Genomic DNA, 27,631 nt, shown 5'->3' on the forward strand with positions numbered 1-27,631 from the left:
GGCCCACACACACACACCTTGGGACAATTTAGTACAGCTGATTCACCTGACCTACATGTCCTTGGACTGAGGGAGGAAACCCACGCAGACACAGGGAGAACAGAGGACGCCCCCCCCCCCCCCCCGGGGTTTCGAACCCAGGACCTTCTTGCTGTGAAGAGACCGCACTAACCACCACCCTTTGTCCAGGAATTGTAATTTTGAAATGATTTTATACCAAAATGAGTCATTTCAAATGAGCCTCCCTGAGGGCCGCATGGTGGCCAGATAATGTCACACCGTTGAACAATGAATTCAATTAATTTGACTTACAATTGTTCCATATTGTAAATTATTAATTGTTAATGTAAACTACTAATAAGACCCGTTAGCCCGTCTGACCCTTTAGCCGAGCGGTTAGTGATGTCGCCTTGTGGTGCAGTACATCCCGTATCGAATCCCGCACCGGGCAAGAAAATAACCGGTTACATTAGTGGCAAGGGTGGGATCCGGAAGTGTGCGGATCCTCCGAAGTCTCTTTGAAGCGCGGGAAGAACAAAGCGCGGGGGCGCGCTTCCGGGAGAGGGTGACGACTGTAAACTACTAATAAGACACGTTAGCGCCTAGCTAACGGGTCTGACCCTTAAGCTGAGCGGTTAGCGGCGTCGCCTTGTGGTGCAGTACACCCGTATCGAATCCCGCACTGGGCAAGAAAATAACCGGTTACACTAATATCGCCCACTGCGACGCATATGCCCTTGACACACCTCTTGTGATACTGGGCTATACAGACCAAACTTGACACGAATGAAAAACGGGACTCCATGTCCCACAATGCAACCGGTCGCACGTGACGCAGCTGCGGGCGGGAGAAGTTCGTAGTAATGTGACGTTTGCGTTTTACGAACGGGAGGGGGGGGGTCGGGGTCGACGAACCGGGAGTTATTCCGCGGCCGTCCGTTTCATTTTCGAAACGCCTCTGGAAGCCGAGGGAACGCGAAGTGAGAGATAGGCGCACGCGATCCGCTCGTTCGCCCGCCGGAAATCCAGCCGACCGAGGGCGCACGGCAGCTAGCATGCTAACTTCCCCCAACTCCCCGGTTCTCTTCACCTGTTAGCTAACGGCCGTAGCTTGTCAGTTAACCTGTCCGGCGTGCCCCCCGAGAGACTGAGCCGCGCTGGACGTGCGAAGGCTAGAACGCTGCCGTTCACGAAGTTGCGCCACCGGTGCCGGATCAGCCGAGGTAGACCATGCTAGCTAACGTCAGCCTCCGTGTTTTTTGGTTGTTGTGACGGTTTGGGACCAACGAGTTATGGTCGGGGCAGCGCTCCGAACGACGCTGCGCAACGCTGACCGCCCAATCTACAACAAAGGCGGTAGCGGAGCCTGCCCCTGGCGCCCAATTAAGCTCGACATTATCTGTCCATCGTCAATGGACACCGTTGCCTTCTCTTCCCTAGCCCTACAAAGCGGCCAGAGTTAGACTGTTAGCACACTTGTATGGCGACCGAATTTACCTTTGTTTTAAGACAACCCCCCCCTGCTGTTTCACAGGACACTGTTGGAGTACCCCCCCCCCCAAAATAGAAGAAAGAGTAAAGGTAGGTGAACAAGTGTACCTTCGGGGAACAACACATTAAATATGTCCCCAAATGCTGATGATGTTGCTTTTATCAACATGCAACTCTGCACATTATTCATCCGTTCCCTGCTAGCGGAAGGGGTACAGTGCTAAAAGCTAGTGTTTCTCCCACATGTGCTTGTAAACTGTAGGTTTGTCTTGACGCATGCTCAGTAATCCAGGTGAGGAAATCACAGAAAGTTGAACCGGTCAATCTGGGCACAAAAAGTTTATTGGGAGAAATGTTTCATCACTCATCTAAGTGACGCCTCCAGTCTCAGGTGACCACAGATATCCCCACCCTTATAAACAAGCGTAGCTGCATACCAACCGCAACTGACAGATCGGTTTCATATTCAAATTAGGCTCTGAGCCTTTGTTTACAAGTTGATATACAAGATCAGCCGGGAGTCTCCGTGGACTATGGTGTTGGCAAATGACATTGGGATCTGTAGTGAGAGTAGGGTGCAGGTGGAGGAGAGCCTGGAGAGGTGGAGGTATACACTGGAGAGAAGAGGAATGAAAGTCAGTAGGAGCAAGATGGAATACCTATGCGTGAACGAGAGGGAGGACAGTGAAATGGTGAGGATGCAATGGGAAGAAGTGACAGGTGGATGAGTAAATACTTGGGGTCAACTTGTTCAAAGTAATGGGGAGTGAAGAAGAGGGTGGAGTGGGTGGAGAAGAGTGTCAGGAGTGATTTGCGGCAGAAGGGTACCAGCAAGAGTTAAAGGGAAGGTTTACAAGATGGTTGTGAGACCAGCTATGTTGTATGGTTTGGAGACGGTGGCACTGACAAAAAGACAGGAGGTGAAGCTGGAGGTGACAGAGTTGGAGATGCTAAGATTTTTGTTGGGAGTGACGAAGAAGGACAGGATTTGGAACGATTATATTAGGGACAGCTCAGGTTGGACAGTTTGGAGACAAAGCAAGAGAGGCAAGATTGAGATGGTTTGGATTAATCTTAAGTTTTTATTTATATATTTTTCCTCAGAAGGTTTTTGTTTTTCACTTGAATGTTATAGGTTGCCATTTCACATTGAAGGTGGTTATCTTTGTTTCTTCTTTTTTTTTACATCACAAAAATCAGCGATATTAACAGTGGTGTGTAGACTTTTTATATTCACTGTATGATGAGTTTGGAAATGATCATATTTAGTTTGGTTTGCATATGTTCAAGTGCACTACAGTTAGGGCCATAAGTATTTGGACAGTTACACAATATTTGTAATTTTGCCTCTGTACACCACGACAGTGGATTTGATATGAAATATTTGACATGTGATTGAGGAGTAGACTTTCAGCTTTAATTTAAGGGGTTAGATAAAAATATGGCGTTAACAGTTCAGGAATTACAGCCATGGACATACAGGGTCACCCTATTTTCAGAGGCTCAAAAGTAATTGGACAAACAAACATAACTGTGATTATAACAATTATATTTAATGTTTGGAGGAAAATCCTTTGCAGTCAATGACTGTCTGAAGTCTGGAACCCATCGACATCTTCAAATTCTGAGTTTCCTGCTTTGAAATGCTCTGCTAAGACTTAACAGCAGCTGCCTTCAGTTGCTGGTTATTTGTGGGTCTTTTGGCCATTAGTTTGCTCTTCAGCAAGTGAAAAGCCTGCTCACTTGGGTTGAGGTCAGGTGACTGACTTGGTCACTGATGAATATTCCACTTTTCTGCCTTGAGAGACTCTTGGGTTGCTTTCTCAGCTTGTTTTGTGTCATTATCCATCTGTAGTGTGAAGCGGCATCCTCTCAGTGTTGTGATATTTGGCTAAATCTGAGCAAATGGTATATCCTTATAAACATCACAATCCATCCTGCTGCTTCTGTCAGTAGTCACATCATCAATAAACACCAATGACCAAGTTCCACTGGCAACCATACATGCCCATTTCATAACACTACCTCCACCATGTTTGACAGATGATATGGCATGCTGAGAATCATGAGCTGTTCCTTTTGTTCTCCACACCTTTCTTCTTCCCATCCTTCTTTTACCAGTTAATCATTGCTTCACCTGTCCAGAGAACCTTGTTCCAGAACTGGGTAGGTTTTTAGATGTTTTTAAACACAGTCTAATCTGGCCTTCCCGTTCTTAAGTGACACCAGTGGGTTTCACTTGTCGTAAACCCTCTGTATTTATTTTCATGCAGGCGTCTCTTGATTGTAGACTTGGACAATGATACCCCTACCGCTCAAGAGTGTTTGACTTCACTAGATGTTGTGAATCAGAATTCTTTCCCTTCACTAGGGAAAGAATTCTGCGATCATCCACTGTAGATGTGCTCCGTGGTCTTCCAAGCCTTTTGGTGTTGCTGAGCTTGCCAGTTCATTCTTTCTCTTTAAGAATGTACCAAAATGTTGATTTGGCCACTCCTGAAGTGTTTACTATCCATCTGATAGATTTCCTTTGCTTTTTCAGCCCAATGATGGCTTCCATCACTTGTATTGACACCTCTATGGACTTCATGTTGAGAGTTCCAATGAATAGCTACCAAATGCAAATGTAAATACTTGGAATGAACTCCAAACCTTTTATCTGCTTAATTTGTCATGGAATAATGACGGAAAAGGTCTTACTTGCCCATGAAACCACTTGTTAGTCAAGTGTCCAATTACTTTTGATCCTCTGAAAATGGGGTGGCCATATATATAAAACTGGCTGTAATTCCTGAACGGTTAATGCAATATGTTTGTCCAACCCCTTAAATTAAAGTTGAAAGTCCACACTTAAATTACATATTGGTTACTTAATTTCAAATCCACTGTGATGGTGTACAGGGGGAAAATTACAAATATTGTGTCACTGTCCAAATACTCATGGACCTAACTGTATGTTCAGATAAACCGTAGTTAACTGCAGCCTTCCAGCTGCTCAGTATTAAGAATTTGCTCTACATGTACTAAAAAGAACGGAAATAATAATAGAAGAAAAGTGGAATTGATACCATAATCATTTTCATGAGGCGTTGGATCACATTTATATGCATGATATTCTTGTGTGTTTCAGTGAAGGACTCTTCTTTTAGTTGCTCTCACCAGCAGTGCTCTGTCTCTCAGCAAGCCTCCTTCCTCTGTGAGACACAAGCCTTCTGAGATTCCTGACCTGCACTGACACCCATCAGCCAGGAGAATGTTACCCCTGCTGAGCCCTTAGTGGTGCCACAAGGATAAAACTGGATCCTCAGCAACACCTTCTCAACAACCGAAGCCATTTCTGTCCTCAGGCATTGTTCCAAGCAGTCCAGATAGTTTCTGCTCCCCACATAAGCGAGCCCAACACACCCCTATGGCTTCCAAAGCCTTCAAGTCAATGACTCCAAGTTCAAACCTGGATGCAAGTGAGAATAGCCCGTTCTCCTCCTCTGAGTGTGATCAGCTGGCTAAACCCAAGGTCACCTTACCCAGCAAAGAAAGACACAGAAAAGGGAATCTGGAAAAAGGCGAAGAGACAGGGGAATCGCAGGAGTTTGGAAAAACCCAAAGGCAGGAATCAAACACGGTATGTTTTTCTCCGCCTCATTTTGTTTATCATGATTTGAGTTTTTTTTATTTGTTGTTTTGGTTTACCATGTGTTGGGCCAGTGCATCTCCAAGTCAATGTTAGAAAGCAGGTATTTTTAGCAACTGTTTATAGTTTTTACTTTTATGTTAAAAGTTTATTGTTAATATTATATAATCCCAGATTTAGCTAGCGCTAGTACCAAGAGCCCCATACTTGCGTACAACACCACACAAACAGCAGACATCCAACTTTTATCTGACAGGATAGGGACTGGTGTGTGCGTGCGTGCGCGTGCGTAACGTTTGTTAGATATGAGTTCACAGAGCAATATCTCCCCTCCTCAATTTTCAAGTTCAGAGAGCCTCTGCCATGGAAACCCCATTCACCACTGTACATGAGCATGAGACTGAGTGGTGACCAGATTTGTCATGAAGGAGTTACTTTCCAGCACTGGTGGCACGGTGGCGCAGTGGTTCGCGTGGTCGCCTCACAGCAAGAAGGTCCTGTGTTCGAGCCCCGGGTTAATCCAAACTTGGGGGTCATCCTGGGTCATCCTCTGTGTGGTGTTTGCATGTTCTCCCCATATCTGTGTGGGTTTCCTCCGGGTGCTCCGGTTTCCTCCCACAGTCCAAAGACATGTAGGTCAGGTGAATTGGCATCACTAAATTGTCCTTGGGTATAAATGTGTGTGTGTCGGCCCTGTGTGATGGCCTGGCAGCCTGTCCAGGGTGTCTCACCACCTGCCGCCCAATGACTGCTGGGACAGGCTCCAGCATCCCCATGACTCTGAGAGCAGGATAAGCGGTTCAGATCATGGGTGGAGTGTACACACACACACACACGGGCCCACAAAGCCTGCTCTTAGTGACAATGGCAGAGAGAGAACTAAACGGTCAAAAGTCTGGTTCCCCTTCACCGGAGTCGATGCTGACAATGCTCGTTGCCACAAGTGCAACAAGTCTTCTGCATGTAAAGGCAGAAACAAGCAATATTTCGAAACATCTAATGAAAGTGCATCAAATACAGGCGGAGAAATGCACAGTTTTCGACTGTCTAGTTCTTGTTACTGACAGATACCTTTCATCACTCAACTAAGTGATATCTTCAGTCTAAACTGACTGCAGGTATCCCCACCCTTATAAATAGTACAGTGCCTAACAACCACAACCAACCACCAGTTTCATGTGCAAATATGGGTGTGACCCTTAACTAGATTATCATGTGTACTATTCACAGAGGATTTGGGAATAGTTGCAATCACAGCATTGTAAGATGGCGACAGATGTACGCTTAGCCCCCCCCCCCCAACGGTTCAGGGATGGTCGTTCCCTCTTAACATGGATAGCCTCTTTGACTCCCCGTTCAAACCATCATTCCTCCCTATCAAGGATGTGCACATCCTCATCCCTGAAAGAGTGGCCACTGGCCTGGAGATGGGTGTAGACTGCAGAGTCCTGGTCTGACGTGTTGGCTCCCCTGTGTTGTGCCATTCTCTTGGCCATAATCTGTTTGGTTTCCCCGATGTACAAGTCATGGCAATCCTCCTGGCACTTTACAGCGTACACTATATTGCTCTGTTTTTGCTGGGGGACCCGATCCTTGGGGTGGACCAACTTCTGGCGCAGCGTGTTTTGGGGTTTGAAAGCAACTGAGATGTGGTATTTGAAAATACACATCTCAGCTTTTCCGACACTCCCAGCACATACAGAATCACCACTGGTTTACGCTTAGACAGCTGTCATCCTTCTCCTCAATTTGATTGGCTGGTGCACTGTTTGGGCCTCTTCCTGGCTTTGACAAATGCCCAGTTAGGATAACCACACTTAACCGTGACATGTTTAATGTGGGATTTCTCCCCTTCCCCGGCTGCTGTGTCGGTGGGGACGTTGTCAGCTCGGTGGTACGGTGTCCTGATGACTCCTTGTTTGTGCTCCAGTGGGTGATGAGAGTCAAACCTTAACTACTGATAGGTACGTGTTGGTTTGCGGTAAACATCAACAATCAAATGTCCCCCATCACCTATTGCAATTTCACAGTTTAAGAAGGCTAACCTGTTTTTTGATTTTGATTTTATTGGTTTGCACGAAAATACAATAACCAAGTACATAAATGCATCTTTCACAAGGAAAGTGAGGGAAAAAAAGTATGTGCTGCTGAGGTAAGAAACCCATGGAGGGCTTATAATGAAGCCTCACCATATCAGTAAATTTTAATCATGAAAAGAAAATACAGAATAAATAAATAAAAGATAAGAAAAAAAAAGACAAACAAAATAAAAGTAAAAATTAAGATACAGAAGAAGAGGAAGATTAAAGCAGAGGCATCGTTGCAATGCAGATGCCTAGCATCTAATTACCCAACTGAGCACACATTTTCTCTTTTTAATTTCATTTTCACATTTCATTTTTCACATCCTCCCTTGAGAACTTGATGCGGTTGTCCACAGAGTTAATGTGGTCGGTGAAATGTGACATTGTGACTACGTTTCACCGACCACATTAAGTCTGTTAGAGAGCAAGGGACTCCTTCACCAGCCTTCCTTAAATATGAGGCGGAGCCACCCACTAATCACCGGATCAGGAGCACCTGTGAGGGAAAGAGAGATAGATGGGAGAAAAACGGGGCACATCGGTGGCTCACCTGGTAGAGTGTGTACCACATAAGGCTGAAGCCTTACTGCAGCGGCCTGCGTTCGAATCCGGCCCGGGCCCTTTGCTCTATGTCATCCCCTCTCTTGCCCCTGCTTTTCCTGTCTCTCTCAACAATTGCGATCAAATAAAGGTGGAAAGTGCCAAAAAAAAAAAAGAGGGAGAAAAACACAAGAAGGAGGAAGCGCATCACACTACAAATATGAAACACTAGCAGAGGCACCCGGCGTTGCCTGGGGAAAATGTTCTCACCAAAACAACACACATACACTCTTGCTTTATACTAATATATATATATATATATATATATATATATATATAATCTACTACTACTACTTTTGGCTGCTCCCGTTAGGGGTCACCGCAGCGGATCATCCGTTACTATTTCTTCCTGTCTTCTGCGTCTTCCTCTGTCACACCAGCCACCTGCATGTCTTCCCTCACCACATCCATAAACCTCCTCTTTGGCCTTCCTCTTTTCCTCTGCCCTGGCAGCTCCATATTCAGTATCCTTCTCTCAATATACCCAGCATCTCTCCTCCACACATGTCCAAGCCATCTCAATCTTGCCTCTCTTGCTTTGTCTCTAAACCGTCCAACCTGAGCAGTCCCTCTAATATAATCGTTCCTAATCCTGTCCTTCTTCGTTACTCCCAGTGAAAATATTAGCATCTTCAGCTCTGCCACCTCCAGCTCCGCCTCCTGTCTTTTATTCAGTGCCAAGGTCTCCAAACCATATAACACAGCTGGTCTCACAACCATCTTGTAAACCTTCCCTTTAACTCTTCCTGGTACCCTTCTGTCGCAAATCACTCCTGACACTCTTCTCCACCCACTCCACCCTGCCTGCACTCTCTTCTTCACCTCTCTTCTGCACTCCCCTTTACTTTGGACAGTTGACCCCAAGTATTTAAACTCAAATGCCTTTGTCACCTCTACTCCTTGCATCCTGACCATTCCACTGTCCTCCCTCTCATTCACGCATAGGTATTCCATCTTGCTCCTACTGACTTTCATTCCTCTTCTCTCCAGTGCATACCTCCACCTCTCAGGGCTCTCCTCAACCTGCACCCTACTCTCGCTACAGATCACAATGTCATCCGTGAACATCATCGTCCATGGAGACTCCTGCCTGATCTTGTCCGTCAACCTGTCCATCACCATTGCAAACAAGAGAGGGCTCAGAGCCGATCCTTGATGTAATCCCACCTCCACCTTGAACCCATCTGTAATTACAACCACACACCTCACCATTGTCACACTTCCCTCATACATATCCTGCACCACTCCTACATACTTCTCTGCAACTCCTGACTTCCTCATACAGTACCACACCTCCTCTCTCAGCACCCTGTCATATGCGTTCTCTAAATCTACAAAGACACAATGCAACTCTTTCTGGCCCCCTCTATACTTCTCAATCAACATTCTCAAAGCAAACATCGCATCTGTGCTACTCTTTCGTGGCATGAAACCATACTGTTGATCGCTGATCATCACCTTTCCTCTTAACCTAGCTTCTATTACTCTTTCCCAAATCTTCATGCTGTGGCTGATCAACTTTATACCTCTGTAGTTGCTACAGTCCTGCACATCGCCCTTGTTCTTGTAAATCGGTACCAGTATGCTTCTTCTCCACTCCTCAGGCATCCTCTCACTTTCCAAGATTGTGTTAAACAATCTAGTTAAAAACTCCACTGCCTTCTCTCCTAAACATCTCCATGCCTCCACAGGTATGTCATCAGGACCAACTGCCTTTCCACTCTTCATCCTCTTCATAGCTGCCCTCACTTCCCCCTTGTTAATCCACGGAACTTCCTGATTCGCTATCCCTACATCATCCAACCTTCTCTCTCTCATTTTCTTCATTCATCAGCCCCTCAAAGTATTCCTTCCACCTTCTTAGCACACTCTCCTCACTTGTCAGCACATTTCCATCTCTATCCTTGATCGCCCTAACTTGCTGCACATCCTTTGCAGCTTGGTCCCTCTGTCTAGCCAATCGGTACAAGTCCTTTTCTCCTTCCTTAATGTCTAACCTGTCATACAACTCACCATATGCCTTTTCCTTTGCCTTTGCCACCTCTCTCTTTGCTTTACGCTGCATCTCCTTGTACCCCTGTCTACTTTCTTCATCTCTCTGACTATCCCACTTCTTCTTTGCCAACCTTTTCCTCTGTATATTTTGCTGTACTTCCTCATTCCACCACCAAGTCTCCTTGTCTTCCTTCCTCTGTCCTGATGACACACCAAGTACCTTCCTAGCTGTCTCCTTCACTACTTCTGCAGTCGTTGCCCAGCCATCTGGCAACTCTTCACTACCACCCAGTGCCTGTCTTAACTCCTGCCTGAACTCCACACAACAGTCTTCCTTCTTCAACTTCCACCATTTGATCTTCGGCTGTGTCTTCACTCGCTTCCTCTTCTTGGTCTCCAAAACGTCCTACAGACCACCATCCGATGCTGCCTAGCTACGTTCTCCCCTGTCACCACCTTGCGGTCTCCAATCCCTTTTAGATTGCGCCTTCTACATAAGATATAGTCCACCTGTGTGCACTTTCCTCCACTCTTGTACGTCACCCTGTGTTCCTCCCTCTTCTTGAAATATGTATTCACCACAGCCATTTCCATCCAAATCCACCTTTCATATTTCTCTCCTTGACTCCATACTTCCCATCACCTCCTCATCACCTCTGTTCCCTTCACCAACATGTCCATTGAAGTCCGCTCCAATCACCACTCTCTCCTCCTTGGGTACCCTCTCCACCACGTTGTCCAACTCACTCCAGAATTCTTCTTTTTTGTCCATCTCACACCCAACTTGTGGGGCATATGCGCTGATAACATTCAGCAATAGACCTTCAATTTCCAGCTTCATACTCATCACTCTTTCTGACACTCTCTATACCTCCAGCACACTCTTGACATACTCTTCCTTCAGAATTACCCCTACCCTATTTCTCCTCCCATTCGCACCGTGGTAGAAGAGTTTGAACCCACCTCCCATACTCCTGGCCTTACTCCCCTTCCACCTGGTCTCTTGCACACACAGTATGCCTACCTTTCTTGTTTCCATCATGTCAGCCAGCTCTCTCCCTTTACCAGTCATAGTGCCAACATTCAATGTTCCAACTCTTACCTCCACACGCCTACCCTTCCTCCTCTCTAGCTGCCTCTGGACATGCCTTCCCCCTCTCTTTCTCCTTCGCCCAACAGTAGCATAGTTTCCACCGGCACCCTGCTGGTTAACATTACCGGTGGCGGTCGTTGGTAACCCGGGCCTCGACCGATCCTGTATGGAAATCTTATTTATGATCCGCATATTTGATTTGGCAAAGATTTTACGCCTGATGCCCTTCCTGACGCAACCCTCCCCATTTGTCCGGACTTGGGACCGGCACTAAAAATACACTGGCTTGTGCATCCTCAGTGGCTGGGTTGCTTTATATATATATAAATACCTTTGTTTTTGTTCTACAATGAGTATTTCTGGAGTTTTAAGCGAACATACAAACATACACTCTTGCTTTCTATATATAGAAAGATAATATAAATAACAAAGATATATATACATCATCGACCTGTAGGTGTCGCTGTGGATCGTGAGTTATAGTACCCCTGGGTAATCGCGAGAGAAGAATAGAGAGGCTTAGATGACCGGAAAGAAGGAGCTAGCGCTTGCCACAAAATAAACCCAATTTCGCAAATAAATCTGATTTTTTTACTTGGTTTTTGAAATATTTTTTCAAACTGTGCAATCCTTGGAAAGTGCTGATTGTAAAGATACCTTTCTTTTTCTTCTACAATGAATGTTTCTGGAGTTTTAAACAAGCATAAACTCTCGCTTTACATATATAAGATAAAAATATATAGATGTCAGAGTGCAAATTTCCTTCCGGCTCATTGTGGCTGTGGAGGGACTCATTAGGCAATGGGCATGGGGAGAAGGATCTCCTTGTGATGTTAAATGAATATTTGAGAAATGTTAATCATGAAGCCATCGTTAACAGTGGTACAGATCAGTTAAGCTAATTAACAGTGGTACAGATCAGTTGAGTGTGCACTGTGCAGGGGTACAGTGGAGGTAAAGCAGGATAGTTTCAAGATACTGCAGTGCTTGCCGAAGAGTGTGGTGCAAGGATTGTCTCATAATATCAGGTGTAATGATAATTAGCCATGATTTTCACAGTTCCTGAAATATTAATTTTAAGCCTTAAATTGTAAATCGTGTTTTATAAGTCTGTAAAATATTGTTTCTTGATCTGCTGTATGTACCCCTGAGAAAGTGACTTCATTATGTTAAATTTACGTCTTTTGTTTTTCAAACATTTTGTCTTATAAAAGGTCTTAAAAAGTCACTCATTTAACTTGGTGAAACTTGCTCACACCCAGTTGTACTGTTTATTTTTTTTATGTAACCCATAGGTAGTTCTGTACAGCTAGTGAAAGGATACAGGGATTTGCTATCATACAGTAGTAGAAAAAGACCTGTCTTCTCATTGAGTCCCTTTTTCTGTTTTGTCAGGACTGTGCTCTTCAGTGCAAAGGAACTTCTTCAATTAAAAAGTCTATTCCAGGTAATATTGTGGAAGATTTTATATTATAATGTGTTAAACTTAAACGATGGAAGCATGGTAGGTTACTCTTCCATGTTTGATGATAACACCTAGGCTAAATCTATAAAAGTTCATTTTGTTGTTCTGATGCCACTGAAAAATATGAATGCAAGAATCAGTTAAGGAACATTTTATTGATATATACAATACAGTGGCAACTGGTGCTAACAATTTTTTGGGGGGGTGCAATTTACCTTGGCTCAGCACACCTGACAGTTGCTTTAATGTCCACACAGTCACAGAGTTATTAAGAAGGACAATGTAGCCTATAGATTTTATCAGGGGTACGAACCCTGATAAAATCTATAGGCCAGTGGCGGCTGGCCAGTACAGGGCGCTGGGGTGCTGCCCCCTTCAAATATCAAGAGATGAAAATCTACTTAAACATGTTAAATATAGTTTAGTTGTATAATGCAAATAATTATGAAATAAAAGTGTTTTTCATTCTGTGAGCATCTGTCAGCAGCCATTAAATATCGGTTCCAAATGGTAGTTGGCTGATTTCTGTCTGAATACATATATTTCCTGGCTAAAGGGGCACTGGCCAAATTATACCTTATATAAGCCCTCAAACTTTTGGCGAGCAGGTGACCTGAAGCTGCTGTCTAATTGGTTTCTTCAGATTTTCCATGGGGTGCAGTGCGCCTCAGACACTCTCACTTTTATTGGCAGCGAATTGGTATTGTTTTAATGTTTTTTGTGAGGGGAGGATGAAGCGGGAGATTGACAGGCGGATTGGTGCAGCATCAGCAGTAATGCGAACCTCGTACCGGACCGTTGTGGTGAAGAAGGAGCTGAGCTGGAAGGCAAAGCTCTCAATTTACCAGTCAATCTTCGTTCCAACCCTCACCTATGGTCATGAGCTTTGGGTAGTGACCAAAAGGGTGAGATCACGGATACAAGCGGCTGGAATTAGTTTCCTCCGTAGGATGTCTGGGCTCAGCCTTAGAGATAGGGTGAGGAGCTCGGACATCTGGAGGGAGCTCAGAGTAGAGCCGCTGCTCCTTCGCATCGAAAGGAGCCAGTTGAGGTGGTTCGGGCATCTGATTAGGATGCCTCCTGGGCGCCTTCCTTTGGAGGTTTACCTGGCACAGCCAACTGGGAGAAGACCCCGGGGTAGACCCAGAACTTGCTGGAGGGACTACATGTCCAATCTGGCCTGGGAACGCCTTGGGATCCACCAGGAGGAGCTCGAGGGCGTTGCTGGGGAGAGGGACGTCTGCAGTGCCCTTCTTAACTTGCTACCACCGCGACCCGGCCCTGGAGAAGCGGCTGATGATGAATGAATGAATGAATGAATGAATGATCGATCTAATGTGATTGGACGATTCTCATGGCTGTCAATCATGTTCACACCCACCACAGTGCCTCTTCTCGACTGTCAATCATCCACTGTCTACAGATCCTGATAAAATCTATAGGCTACATTGTCCTTCTCAATAACTCTGTGACTGTGTGGACGTTAAAGCAGCTGTCAGGTGTGCTGCGCCAAGGTAAATTGTGCCCCCCAAAATTTTTAGCACCAGCTGCCACCGATACAATACCTGGTATAAAAAAAGTCCTATACTTGAGTGATTCACCAACACTGAATTTGTTTTTTAAGCTTACTGCTTCACAGATTCTGAATCTAAACCTTGTCCCAAAACCCTTTCTGCTAACAACTCAGTTGCTCAGCAAACCCCTCCTGTTTGTTTTGGTGCTAATTCATTGCTGTTAGCAGTCTTTTTCTTCTTTTACAATCACTCTGTGGTTATAGGAGTGTAATGAGAATACCAAAGCCCTGACCTTTGGTCTCCTTCATCTTGGTAGTTTGTAATTTTTGTTATCTAGGAACTAGGGATGGGTATTTTGAATAATTTCCATATTCAAGTACTCGCATTATAGAGTACTTGAGTACTCGCAAGAAAAATTAAAATTAACTTTAAGAATAGAGATGTCCCAATACCACTTTTTCACTTCCAATACTGCAGCTTTGGCTACCTGCCGATACCGATATCAATCTGATATCTTGTTTCACTCTTGTACTACTACTATTACGACTTTGAGCTGCTTCTGTTAGGGGTCGCCACAGCAGATCATCTGTTTCCATCTCTTCTTGTCCTCTGCATCTTCCTCTGTCACGCCAGCCACCTGCATGTACTACTACTACTACTACTACTAATAAAATACATGGAAGCACTTTGCTTATGATAGCCAATTACCCACCTAAAACCATCTCACTCAAATGGAGAACAAACAAATACTTCCCCAGTATATAGTCCACAACAACAGTTGGTTATGAAAGACTGCCACCCTTTATTCATCCATCCATCCGTTATCCAAGCCACTTATCCCAATCAGGGTTGCGGGAAGCTGGAGCCTATCCCAGCAGTCATTGGGCGACAGGTGGGGAGAAACCCTGTACAGGCCAACAGTCCATCACAGCCCCAGCCCCCCCCCCACACACACACACACACACACACATATTCACACCTAGGGACAATTTAGTACGGCCGATTCACCTGACCTGCATGTCTTTGGACTGTGGGAGGAAACCGTAGCACCCGGAGGAAACCCACGCAGACACGGGGAGAACATGCAAACTCCACACAGAGGACGACCTGGGAGGATCCCCAACGTTGGGCTACCCCGGGGCTCGAACCCAGGACCGTCTTGTTGTGAGGCGACCGCTCTAACCACTGCGCCATCGTGCCACACCCTTTATTCAGACACTCAAAAAAAAAAAAAGTCTGTAACTGCCAGTTACAACTTTTTATTTTTATTTTTATAGAATATCTAATTACATTTTCGTATACAACACAGAACACAACAGCTCATACACGACATGAAAAAATGAGTAAGTAAATATAAAAAAATAGTGGGCATTATCTCCATCCCCAACCCTCACCACCTCCTACAACAGAAAAAAGGCAACGTCAAATAAATATGTAAACAAATAGCAAGGTTACAGGAAAACTGGTTTTGCAGTAGAAATGGTAGAAAAGTGCTATATAAAATTAGATTGATTGATTAAGGTAGGCTTAATCTTAAGGCGGCCCTAGGCATCCGGGTAATGTCGTGGTTTATTCCGTTGCCTACCAACACGGGGATCGGCAGTTCGAATCCCCGTGTTACCTCCGGCTTAGTCGGGCGTCCCTGCAGACACAATTGACTGTATCTGGGGGTGGGATGCCAGATGTGGGTATGTGTCCTGGTCGCTGCACTAGCGCCTCCCCTGGTCAGCCAGGGCGCCTGTTCAGGGGGGAGGGGGAACTGGGGGGGAATAGCGTGATCCTTCCACGTTATACATCCCCCTGGTGAAACTCCTCACTGTCAGGTGAAAAGAAACGGGTGGCGCTGGCGACTCCACATGTATCGGTGGAGACGTAGTAGTCTGCAGCCCTCTCCAGATCGGCAGAGGGGGTGGAGCAGCGACCAGGACGGCTCGGAAGAGTTGGGTGATTGGCCAGATACAATTGGGCAGATAAAGGGGGGAAAAACCCAACAAAAAAAAAAGGAGCAGGTTGACGGCGGTTGAAAAGCTTATGTTCCTAAAGAAGAATCTGCCCCTCATGGTTATGTGAGTAAACTTAATATGTTCAAGAACTTTTCTACAGAGAAATGGCACCTGTGAAAGTAATTTTTGGTTTCTCTTACAAACTGTTAGTGAAAATCCCGCCCCCGTCTGATTTTCACAACAAAGGAAGCAATAGAGGGCGCAACCCGCGTCCACTGACCCAGCTATTGAAGTTGAAAGTGGAACCAGCAAGTACTCAGCCCAAAAAAACCTGATAACGACCTAAATCCGAATCAAAACTCAAAACAAGTTTTAAATCACTTACCAAACGACTGCAATCTCATATGTTCAAGATCAGAGCTTCTTTGGGCTCGTTTAGTTTGACACTGGGGACTTATCATTCAGCAGGTTGCAGGTGTTTAGAGAGTCTGCTAGGTTTCAACTAGTTTAATTAATATGTTTAGTCAGGGAATTTCTCATAGTGTAGATTATTAGACTGACAGCTTGGTCTATAACATTGAGACCATCTCCTTACTCCCTACCCTGCTGTATTGCTCCCAAGCTCTCTCCTCTGCTAAATGTGTGAATCACATTTACTGGCATTGTCATTGACACACATACTAACTTTCTCCAACCTGCCCCACTCCTCAGTGGCTGCTTTGAGGTAGGCCGTGATGCTATCAGAACTGTGTCTGATACTTGTTGTACTCCGGCTGTACTGTGGTTGTACTCCGGCTCAACAAACTCCATCAGCTTGCAGAAGCCTTTTCCTTCCACAAAGCTTAACGGGAGAACATCTCCAGTCACAATTTTCGTGATGAGCTGGCTAATCTTCCCTTCCCTGGTGGCATCACAACGGCAGGTGCTAACACTGCTAGCAAATGAGGTGATGTGAGATTGCCTGTTATCTGTCGCCGCTGTTTTATCCTTGTGCTTGCTGCCCAAATGGTTGCTCATCGAACTAGCTGTTCTATGATATGCAAGTTTAACTTTACATAGCTTTCACTGCACATTAATTTCGTTTATTTTGTCGAAATACTTCCAAATATCACTCTTATGCCTGGTCGCCATTCTGCTTGTAATGTTAGAGCAAGTTATGTCTGACTGAAAACGTTGAATGTTCTTTTTACATTAAAAAAAAGTTATCTGCGACTGCACAGATAACGATATTAAATTGTGTTAGTTAGACCTTGTGTTTGGAATCATTAGCTAAAAATTACATTGATACACTTTATTTTCTCAGATGTCACAAAAAGAAAATAGTAACTCTGCCTTTGAGCTCATGGCATACTGCATTCGGCTCTTGGCCAAAGATTTGACTATTTGAGAGATTATCTCAATCTCTATCACAACATTGTAAATTGTAAGAGTACATCTGTCGCCATGTTACAATGCTGTGATTGCAAACATTCCCAAATCCTCTGAATAGTACACATGGCCATTGACACTCTAGTTAATGGTCACACCCATATTTGCATATGAAACTGGTCATTGGTTTTGGCCGTTAGGCAACTGTATTGTTTAAAGGGTGGGGATACCTGCAGTCGGTTTCGACTGACGAGGTCACTTAGATGGGTGATGAAACGTATCTGTCAATAAACGGGTCCAGATTAACTGATTCAACCTTCTTTCATTATCTGATAAAGTATTGAGCATCCCACAACAATACTTGAATGTTTGAGTGCCTCTGAATGTACTTCCCTCTCTTTCCATCAGGGACCGACAATAGCACATCACTGAAAATGCGAAGAGACTCTGCAAAAAGTGACGATGCCAAGAGACTTTGTTCCCAGAAGAAAAATTCTGTCCCTCCATGTAAATCACACTCTTCTTCTGGCAAATCACTGGTGTCTAAACCTTTGTTGATGCAGTCATCCAACTTGGAAGTTTCACCAAAGCCTACAGATCACCATCGATATACAGAACTGTCATCTGGTCAGTTGACAAGTGTGATATCATTGCCCATACCTACATCCAACAAATTATGCTTATCATTGAGACCAAGGTCCATTTCAGCCAGACATCGATCATTGGGGGTGAAGCCAGCCTTCAGTCAGAGCCCCTCTGTGGCAGTGAAGGAGTTAACATTGCCTACAGATGATAAACATAGATGGCCGAAAGTTGGAGAAAACAGCAGCTCAGACTGTAGCAGCAGGACTCCCATGCTGGCCATAAAACGAAACTCTGGTCCTCTGAGTGGTCACAGACCAACGCGAAAAAAAATAGCTTGCCCACGGAGACGTTTGGTAATATCGAGGGACAATGATGATCTCTTCACCCCTGAACCTGTGTCTTATGTGGTGACGTCTATACACAATCAAACAAAGTCCGGTACTGAAAGGGAAGTTAACAGTTCTCCTTCCTCGTCCACAACAGGTACACTCAGCACTCCTAAAACCCAGAACTCCAGACTAAGTCTGTCCTCACCTGTGCTTGATACCAAAATCTCCTCCTCTTCATTACCTCTCCCAAAAGTCTTTTTACCCATTGTACGACTAGAGCGATTGGAATTAGAAAATTACCTTCCTTCTAAAGACATTGGACTCAAGAACAGCGAGGCTGTGTTCTCAGTTGGACAGAGCAAAGAGGACATGGTTCAAACCGACAAGTGGCCCACATTTTCTCTCACCCCCCAAAATTTAGGAACACAGAAGGACTTTGCTCTCGAGGCAGAAGCCGCTCCCTCCAAAGGCACTACCTTATCTCATTGTTCTCCCTCGACACCCCCGGCGAGTCAGGGGGGGGAGAGAGATGCAAAGCATGTGGACCCAGATGACCCCCTGGATGTGGAGCTAGGCTTAGACCTGACTTTTGATGTAGATTTGGATACAACCCAGAACTCTTGCAGCAGTGAGGATGAGCAGCTCCTGTCCTTGGAGGAAATGATGGGGCGCATAGCCAAGCCCCCAGTCGCACTAGAAGAAGGAGCCTCCAGTAGTCACTCCAAACCTGTAAGTTGTGCCCCCATGGGTGAACCCAACGCCAAGCTGCATGTTGGCTCTCATTCAAATTGGATATAGAAACATAACTTTGTGCTTGTAATGGTTCATACGCTCTATAACATTTGCATGTTTACCTGACAGATATAACAACTGTCTTGGCATATTAAAGATGCAAATATCGGTAACTAATTGTCTTGCTGGAATGTGGTAAAGGCATAGCTGATGTAAGTATCTCCCTGACTGACTGGTACAATAGAGGATGTGGAGTTACGTCAGCAACCTCCAACACAGTCCCACTAAACTCAGACCAGTGAGAGGAGAGCAGAGAAAAACATTACGCAGAAAGCTGTCATTTGGTATAACCAAAATAATTGTTCTTCCTTTTGCAGTCAATAGTATGTTCACACAGGACCCCTATAGCTTAAGAACTAAGAAGCTTAAATATGTTTTCAGAGGCTTTAATAGTTGTAATGGGATTGTTGAACATGTGACCCTGCAAAATAGAGCAATGTTTTGGGTCCTTTGTCACCCGAAGGCAATCATAACAAAATCCGCCATGGCATGTCTTATGTGATTGCATCTTAAATATTATGAGACTGTACATTTTAGCATGATTGGGGACTCAAGCCCCAAACCCCGTGATGGTACTGTTGCTGTGCCAGGCTCACTGAGAAACAGAAAGGAAACATTGCCAGCCAAGTCTTTTTATCTCTACTAATATTACATCCTGTGGTCCAGTGTGTTCCCCAACAGCCAGAGTCCCATACAACAAAAGTAGGCATCTACAGGAACAGTCTGGATCAGATTCTGAAGGAGATGAACAGCAGTAAGAGGTACATTATTCAGGGGATGCCATTCACTTTGTAAGTACCTTTTGAAAGTGCTTCTTAACTGCACACAATGGACCTAACTTCTGCTGCATCTTCTGATGGTGCCACAGGTCTAAAGAGGTTGAAATGAAACTGCTAAGTGCCTGTAAAGAGGGTCTTTTGGTAATAGCTGAGGCAGAGGAGAGCATCTCAACAGGACAGCAGTAAAGAAAAAGACACTCACACTACACCTCATCTTTTGGATATGGTTCTTATACATCCATTGTCTTTGCATTTTATGACCTAATAACTTTTGTTTCCCCAGGGAGTTCCTGCAGCGGTACTCGGTGGTGTCCAGTGCCAACAGGGATGTGCATCCGGGTGAAGTGGTTTTCAACCTGGAGAATTTTGGCCGACTCTTTAACCAGCACACGCTGCAGCTCCGACAGTGCAATGTCAGTCCACTGGAGACTGCACAGAAAACACTTCTTTGGTGAGCCGTTGAAACACATTAGCTTCTGGCTGTATGTGCGTTTGTTAAAGTATGGCAAATGGAGGCGTTCAAAGCACGTTTCATTGGAAAGGTTTCCATTGGGAGGAAACAAAGCAGGGTTTGGTCCTTCCAACTCTTCATGCTGTTTTTTCTTTGTGAAGGGAATTTGTGAGCAGTTTACAAATTGTGTGTATCAGACAGTCACAGCAATGCAAAAATGGGTATGATGACTTATGGCTCTTGGTTAACTTTTGTTCCCCCACCCTGCTTTAGGTCCAGTCCTGCTCAGCTAAGGCTGAACATCAACATTGGCTTGTTTCAGGAAGCCTACAACTTGTCGTCCCCTTGCCCACCCCAGGTCACCCGTTTCCTCTTCAAGGTATGCACCTGGAAATCTGCAGGTGGTTGTGTCTGTCCAATACCAAAAGCTATAATGTGTAATTCTTTGTCTCTTGCCCCTTCAGATGATGTCAGTCCACACTGAAAGGTTAATCTCAGAGCAAATGCTAGAAGCTCTCTTTGACATTGCCTGTAAAGCTGCATGCGAGATAGGTTGGTGTCTGGTCTGTGTTGTTTGGCAAATTCTTTTAGGTTTTTGTTTATCACATTAGTGTGGAGATGTGGTACATATTATTTTCCTGTGTGGTTGTTTTCCTCAGTGAAAAATCAAAGTCAGTGTTTTGAAGTGTGGGTCCCCACTGTGGCAGATGTGGTACTGGTCCTGATGAATATGGGAGTTCCTTTCATCACGTTGTTCCCTCTTGAAAACCTTCAGCCTCCGTTCACTGAGGGAGACCTGCTGTAAGCGGTGTCCTTATTTTCTGGGCTTTCTCATTACTCACCCCCCCCCCTTTTCTTTTTTGTTGATATGAAAGCTTAAGATGTGAACCGATATTGTAGTGTTTTCTTAGGAGTTTGGATTTCTCCCAGTTGATTCTGTGCGTGTTCGTTTTTGTCAAGGGAAGACATCCACATCAGCAGCGAAAGTCCCTCCAGACACGCTGAACTTTGCCATTTCCCCACACACAACTGTACCAACATCCTCAAGGTGAGACAAATGGTAACAGCTTTATGCATGTGTTGGATATTTTAACAGTGATAAACAAAATGAGTGCCTGTGTGCACACCATTGTCTGTCGATCCCCTACGTTATTCACTCCTTTCTTCGTCTGCCTATTTGTCTGCAGTACCTGGCCTACTGCACATCCCTGTGTCCGCAGGCTTACAGTGACTATGAGCTGCTTCTTCTGCTGACTGTGGTGAGCAAGGTGGGCTTGGAGGTGGAACTTGCTCTTCAGCCCTCCGTGGACTTAAACGTCTTACAGTGGCACGTCATCAACAACATCAGGGACTGGGAGAACATGGTCAGTTCAGCTTCTGAATCTTCAGTAAAATGTTGCACGTTAGGAGAGCTAGAACATGTTGTATGAGCTTACAGGGTTTTATTCCATTCAGAGGGCGGGGTTCTAAAGTTGCTTTAGCTGTCATAAACTCAAAATGCTGTATCCAATAGGAATGTGGTGTTGTTGCCGCGCATGTTGTCAATGTCGTTTTGCTGGCTGTCTGCCTCTAGCTACCCAAAATCTGTCTGGCCCTCACTGATCTGACAGATGACCATCACAACATGTGTCAGCTGGTTCACTTGCTGCCTGTAAACATACGTGGAAAGTAAGGCCCACCTATGTTTCTTTTTTTCCCTCTCAACCCAGTTTTTTTCTCTAACATTCATCTGCCTTTAACCCGCTCATTATGAATGATAGTCTTAAATCAAGATGGAATTAATTTGATTCTTTGACTATCATTGATTTGTCTCTTTTTTTGTGCAGGGAACTGCGGAGACACCTTGGTTTATGCATGATATCTAAACTCTTGGATGGAAGTTGCACTTACAGGCCAAATTGCAAAGATTTCAAGGTGATGTATTTGCAAGAAAGTATGATTTAGGCTGTTTCTCACAGTTTTGGCGATGACAGTTTGTGCAGTTACCCTGGAGCAGCAGTAATGTCAGCTTTTGTCGTGTCACTTAGAAATGACCTCCCTTTGTGTGTAATACCGAACAAGTAACCTCTGACTCTTTTCCTGGCCTGCACTCTGCGGTGGTCTCTATCCTGGTTTAGCTGTCTGACCTTGGGAGATATCTGCCCCGTATGCAACCCTCCACACTCCTCAGAGGGGTCCTGAGCTCCTCCAGAAAGAGCAATAAAGAACAAGAGGAGGAGGACATGGTCGTTTTAGATGAACAGGTCAGAACAGGGGATACATGAAATGGTCCAATCTAGACATTTATCTATATTTTTGTATGAAATAATGTTCTCGAGAGGGTTGTGGGGGTGATGAGTCTTTTATAATATTTGAGGTAGTCTGTGTTGTGAAATTATTAGTTTTGACTCTCTAACTTTCTTGTGATTTAATGTTTGCTGTTTGCCCTGTGTTTCAGAGCTACTACCTCTGCTACAGCCTTCTGACCTTGGCAAATGAGGTGTCCAATTTTTACTTCGATTCACCTCATCAGAAGGTACAGTGCACCGAAGGATTTTGTATGCTGTAGTTTGTGAACAGAGGCTACTGTCTGCTGCCCCGGGAACTGTGATATTCTTGGTGCCATGTAAATTGTGTCCTCATTTTCACTCATCACGCTTCTGTCGCCCTCAGGAGCAACTGCTGTTACTGTGTTCACAACTGGAAAGGTACATTACAAGTGACATCAGAGAAAGCGAGAAGCATCTGTACCGCACCAAGGTTAGTAGAAGGTTTATCGGTTGTTTTTTTCCCCCCCAAGTGGGACTGTAACTGTTACACTATATTACATTATTATATTAGAAATTAACCTGGCAGTTCTTATTAGTGAATCTGTACAACTAGTCTACAGTTTCAAAAATAGCAGTAGAAAATTTCGGGGGTTCTAAAAGAAGCCTTAACTCATCATAACCAAATTACTACAGATTACATTCATATACAGTGGATAGAAAAAGTCTACACCCTTGTTAAGATGGGAGGTTTTTGTGGTGTAAAAAAATGAAACCAAAATAAATCATGTCGGAAGTTTTTCCACTTTTAATGTGAAATTGTGTCCTATAACATGCAAGTGAAATACAAACAAACCTTTTAAGGAAAAAATAAAACCTACAATAATCTGGTTGCACAAGTGTGCACACCCCTAAAGTGATACTTTGTTGATTTAGCTTTTGATTTTATTACAGCACTCAGTCTTTTTGGGTAGGAGTCTATCAACTTGGCACATCTTGACTTGGCAATATTTTCCCACTCTTCCTTGCAAAAACATTGTAGATCTGTCAGATAGCGAGGGCCTCTCCTGTGCCCAGCCCTCTTCAGGTCACCCCACAGATTTTCAATTGGATTCAGGTCTGGACTCTGGCTGGGCCATTCCAAAACATTGATCCTCTTTTGGTGACGCCATCCCTTTGTTGATTCGGATGTATGCTTTGGGTCGTTGTTGTGCTGAAAGGTGAAATTCCTCTCCATCTTCAGCTTTCTAGTAGACGCCTGGAGGTTTAGTGCCAAAAATTGACTGGTATTTAGAGCTATTCATGATTCCCTCCACCTTGACTAAAGCCTCAGTTCCGGCTGAAGAAAAGCAGCCCCAAAGCCTGATGCTGCCACCATCATGCTTCACCATGGATATGGTATTCTTTGGTGATGTGCTGTGTGGTTTTTGCATCAAACATACCTTTTGGAATCACAGCTAAAAAGTTGGACCATGGTCTCATCAGACATAAAACATTTTCCACATGGTTTTGGAAGACTGGATGCATCTTTTTGCAAAATTTGCCACCCTGCGCCATAGCTCAGACTTATGAAGAATATGGGAGATTGTTGTCACGTGTAGGGAACAACCAGTACTTACCAGAAATTCCTGCAGCTCCTTTAATGTTGCCGTAGGCCTCTTGGCAGCCTCCCTGACCAGTTTTCTCCTTGTCTTCTCATCGATTTTGGAGGGAGGTCCTGTTCTTGGTAATCTAGCTGTTGTGCGGTATTTTCTCCACTTGATGATTGTCTTCACTGTGTTCCTTTGTATATCTGATGCCTTGGAAAAGCTTTTGTACCTCTCTGGTTGACACCTTTCAACGATGAGGTCCTGTTCGTGCTTTGTAAGCTCTTTGTGGACCAGGGCTTTTGCGGTGGGATGCAACCAAGAAGTCAGGAAAACCCAACAAGAGCAGCTGAACTTTATCTGGGGTTACTTAGAGCGACTTGAATTGGTGGCAGCTGTATACTAACTACTATTTTTTTTTTTTGGTAGGGATTTTTCCCTTTTTCTCCCCAGTTGTACTTGGCCAATTACCCCACTCTTCTGAGCCGTCCTGGTCACTGCTCCACCCCCTCTGCTGATCCAGGGAGGGCTACAGACTACCACATGCCTCCTCCGATACATGTGGAGTCGCCAGCCGCGTCTGTTCACCAGTGAGGAGTTTCACCTGGGAGATGTAGTGCGTGGGAGGACCACGCTATTACCCCCAGTTCCCCCTCCCCCTCGAACAGGCGCCCCAACTGACCAGAGGAGGCGCTAGTGCAGCGACCAGGACACATGCCCACATCCGGCTTCCCACCTGTAGACACGGCCAATTGTGTCTGTAGGGACGCCTGAGCAAGACGGAGGTAACATGGGGATTTGAACTAGCAATCCCCGTGTTGGTAGGCAACGGAATAGGCTGCCACACCACCCGGACGCCCCTAACTACTATTTGACATGACTTTGAATGTGATGAATTAATTCTGAGATTCTGAGCACAGCCACATCCCCAATTATAAAAGGGTGAGCACAATTATGCAACCGGGTTATTGTAAGTTTTGTATTTTCTTTTTTTTTTCCCCTAACATTTTTCTGATTGTTTTCACTTTGACTTTATAGGTGGCATTTTCACATTAAAGGTGAATAAAGTTCTGAGATGATTTATCCTGGTTTCTTTTTTTCCCCATCACAAAAACCTGCCATTTTAACAAGGGTGTGTAGACTTTCTATATCCACTGTACACTAAGAATGTGGGTCTGCTGCAGCAGTGTTTTTTTTTTTTGTGTGTTGTTTTTGTTTAAAAAAAAAAAAAGCCCAAACAATGCATATACTATGAATTTGCAAACTAGATAAATTTGCATGATTGTGATGATTATTAAAGTTGATTGGTTCTTGCAGTGTTATAGTCAGCCATGGCTGGCCTGTAGAGCTGATCAGGTAGATTTGGAAACTTTCCCTCTGTGCAGTCAGTGTGGTAATTGGGTTCTTGTGTAACTTGAGTTTCCTCTCTGCCCCTCTATCCAGGTGAAGGATCTAGTTGCCAGGATCCACACCAAGTGGCAGGTTCTCCTCCAGAGGACCAGGCCCCTCCATGTATGGCAGTTTGAACCCCCCCTCCTCATTCTCATATGTTGTTTAGAGAGCGGAGGTTCAGTAATCCTGATTTGTCTTGTTGTGTTTTGTTTCTGCAGGGTAAGCTGTACGACTACTGGCAGCCGCCACCTGGCGATATGATGACTGACAGGCAGAGAGATGAGATGGAGGAAGGTGGTGATAATGATGATGATGAAGCTACCGCAGAGTGGCAAGAGGTTGTAACGGGGGATGAAGAAGGGGAGGAGAGGGAAGGGACAGAAGTAAATGACATTGCCAAGGAAGATGATGGTGGTGGTGAGAAGGAGAAGATAGTAGATGAGGAAGAGCTGGAGGAGGCTTTACTCACTGTACAACACTTAATGGAGGTTGAGGTGGTGAAGGGTGAACAAGAGTCGGGTAAACTGGAAGTAAAACTGAGAGAAGAGCCTGCAGAGAGGGAAGCTGAGGTAGACAAGGAAACGGCTCAGGCGGTTGCCTGGCTTGAGCAAGAGAAGGAAATGGAACCAGCATTTCAGGAGTGGAACTAAAGAGACACCAAAGGTGTGACCCCTGCAATACCAGGAGTGAACTGGATCAGACTGATGTGGAGACTGAGTGACAAAAGAGAGCCTCCTACCTCGGCCAGGCTACCTGTCTTTCAGTGTAAGGAATGTTCTTTATCATCAGGGCTGCCTTTTGTTATTTTGAATTTTATTTATTTTTCCCCCTTTTTCTCCCCAGTTGTATCCGGCCAATTACCCCACTCTTCCGAGGCGCCCCGGTCGCTGCTGCACCCCCTCTGCCGATCCTGGGAGGGCTGCAGACTACCACATGCCTCCACCGATACATGTGGAATCGCCAGCCGCTACTTTTCACCCGACAGTGAGGAGTTTCACCAGGGGGACGTAGTGCGTGGGAGGATCACGCTATTCCCCCAGTTCCCCCTCCCCCCCGAACAGGCACCCCGACCAACCAGAGGAGGCGCTAGTGCAGCGACCAGGACACATACCCACACCCGGCTTCCCACCCGCCGACACAGCCAATTGTGTCTGTAGGGACGCCCTACCAAGCCGGAGGTAATATGGGGATTCGAACCGCCGATCCCCGTGTTGGTAGGCAACGGAATAGACCGCTATCCTACCCGGGTGCCTAGGGCTGCCTTAAGATTAAGCCTACCTTAATCAATCAATCAATCTGTGTTTTATGTAGCGCTTTACATAAACATAAAAAAAACAAAAACTGTCTATCCATGAGCAGCTTTAAAGAGGAGTTTTGATTTGATTTGACCTTTGACACGGGGGCCACCTGTCAACAGCTACATTAAAGTCTCCTCCTATTAGCAAGTAAGCGCCTGGATATTTAGATGCTTTTTCATTTGCACTATTTGAGACTTGTTGAATGTTTAGTCCGGGTTTGTGGACTAAAAACAAGGTGGATTCAGTGATAACGTTTGTGTATGTTCTCAGTTATTGCCGTCCGTTGTGCTGCTTTGTGTTATGCTCTCGTGAGCTGTGTTGGATGCAGGTGTTTAAACAAACTCATTGTGTGTTGCAGTTAAGTTGTAACTGTGACCATGTTTTAAAGGAGGTCCCTCCTGCTTTTTGTTCTTGTCAGCAGTCTCACCTGCGGACGATGGATGCGTTTTGTGCCATAACTGATAATTTGATTAAAATGGTTAACTTCTGTGAACTTGCTGTAGTGAATTGAAAGGGGCACAGCCACGCTTGCTCTAAAAGCTGCCCTTGCGCGTCATTATGAGATATTGCACATCAAGTCCTGCAGAGAAGCTGGTTGGTGGTCCTCCTCGATGCCCACGTCATGCCCTCGTGCGTCGATTTTTCTGTGTTTAGGCACAGTGTGAAACTTTGAAAATGTCTTCAATTGCAAAATATTCCTACTTGTGCAAGCAGCTGACAGAACTGCGGGCATTTCCAAACCAGTTAAAGGGACATTTCACCAGTTTTCAGGCGGATGTCCGGACAGGGTGATGGCACGTGTAGGTCAGCTGAAGCGATGAATTCCTCCGTGCGTTTGACCGACAAATCTGACATGTGGGGGCCGTTATTGCAGCAGAACCATCTGCACATGTGTGTGTGTGTGTGTGTGGGGGGGGGGTTGTGTAACGGTATCTCAATCCGTGTGTGTTGATCAGATCTGTAAACGTGGAAAAGCGTCTCTGAAGGCG

The 27,631-nt window shown here is 45.1% G+C and overlaps 1 protein-coding gene across 2 annotated transcripts; it reads left to right on the top strand.

The window, feature by feature from the left end:
• The first annotated feature begins 920 nt into the window (after positions 1–920).
• On the top strand, positions 921–27,125 carry slf2 (SMC5-SMC6 complex localization factor 2). 2 transcript variants are annotated; one of them, XR_008811274.1, is made up of 20 exons: positions 921–1,581; positions 4,622–5,113; positions 12,290–12,341; positions 17,593–18,827; positions 19,557–19,651; positions 19,759–19,851; positions 19,953–20,120; positions 20,394–20,499; positions 20,585–20,672; positions 20,780–20,921; positions 21,081–21,168; positions 21,308–21,484; positions 21,694–21,788; positions 21,947–22,034; positions 22,238–22,363; positions 22,558–22,635; positions 22,773–22,859; positions 25,396–25,464; positions 25,563–26,109; positions 26,188–27,125. XR_008811274.1 is itself a non-coding variant. In XM_056291997.1 (19 exons), the coding sequence occupies exons 2-19, from the start codon at positions 4,901–4,903 to the stop codon at positions 25,992–25,994; spliced, it is 3,432 nt and encodes a 1,143-aa protein (XP_056147972.1). In that variant the 5' UTR covers positions 921–1,581; positions 4,622–4,900; the 3' UTR covers positions 25,995–27,125. The 2 variants fall into 2 exon arrangements, 1 of the variants encoding a protein (XP_056147972.1); XM_056291997.1 differs by having other exon boundaries at positions 25,563–27,125.
• The last annotated feature ends 506 nt before the right edge of the window (positions 27,126–27,631 follow it).

Source organism: Lampris incognitus, chromosome 13 (genome assembly GCF_029633865.1).
Source record: "Lampris incognitus isolate fLamInc1 chromosome 13, fLamInc1.hap2, whole genome shotgun sequence".
NCBI classification, from domain to species: Eukaryota; Metazoa; Chordata; class Actinopteri; order Lampriformes; family Lampridae; genus Lampris; species Lampris incognitus.

What these genes read in the sequence shown, in the direction of transcription:
- slf2 (XM_056291997.1), top strand. Translation starts at nt 4,901, where the DNA reads ATGGCTTCCAAAGCCTTCAAGTCAATGACTCCAAGTTCAAACCTGGAT. An exon ending in AAAGGCAGGAATCAAACACG is followed by an intron (nt 5,114 to 12,289) that starts GTATGTTTTTCT and finishes CTGTTTTGTCAG; the next exon opens with GACTGTGCTCTTCAGTGCAA. An exon ending in TCAGGGACTGGGAGAACATG is followed by an intron (nt 21,485 to 21,693) that starts GTCAGTTCAGCT and finishes GTCTGCCTCTAG; the next exon opens with CTACCCAAAATCTGTCTGGC.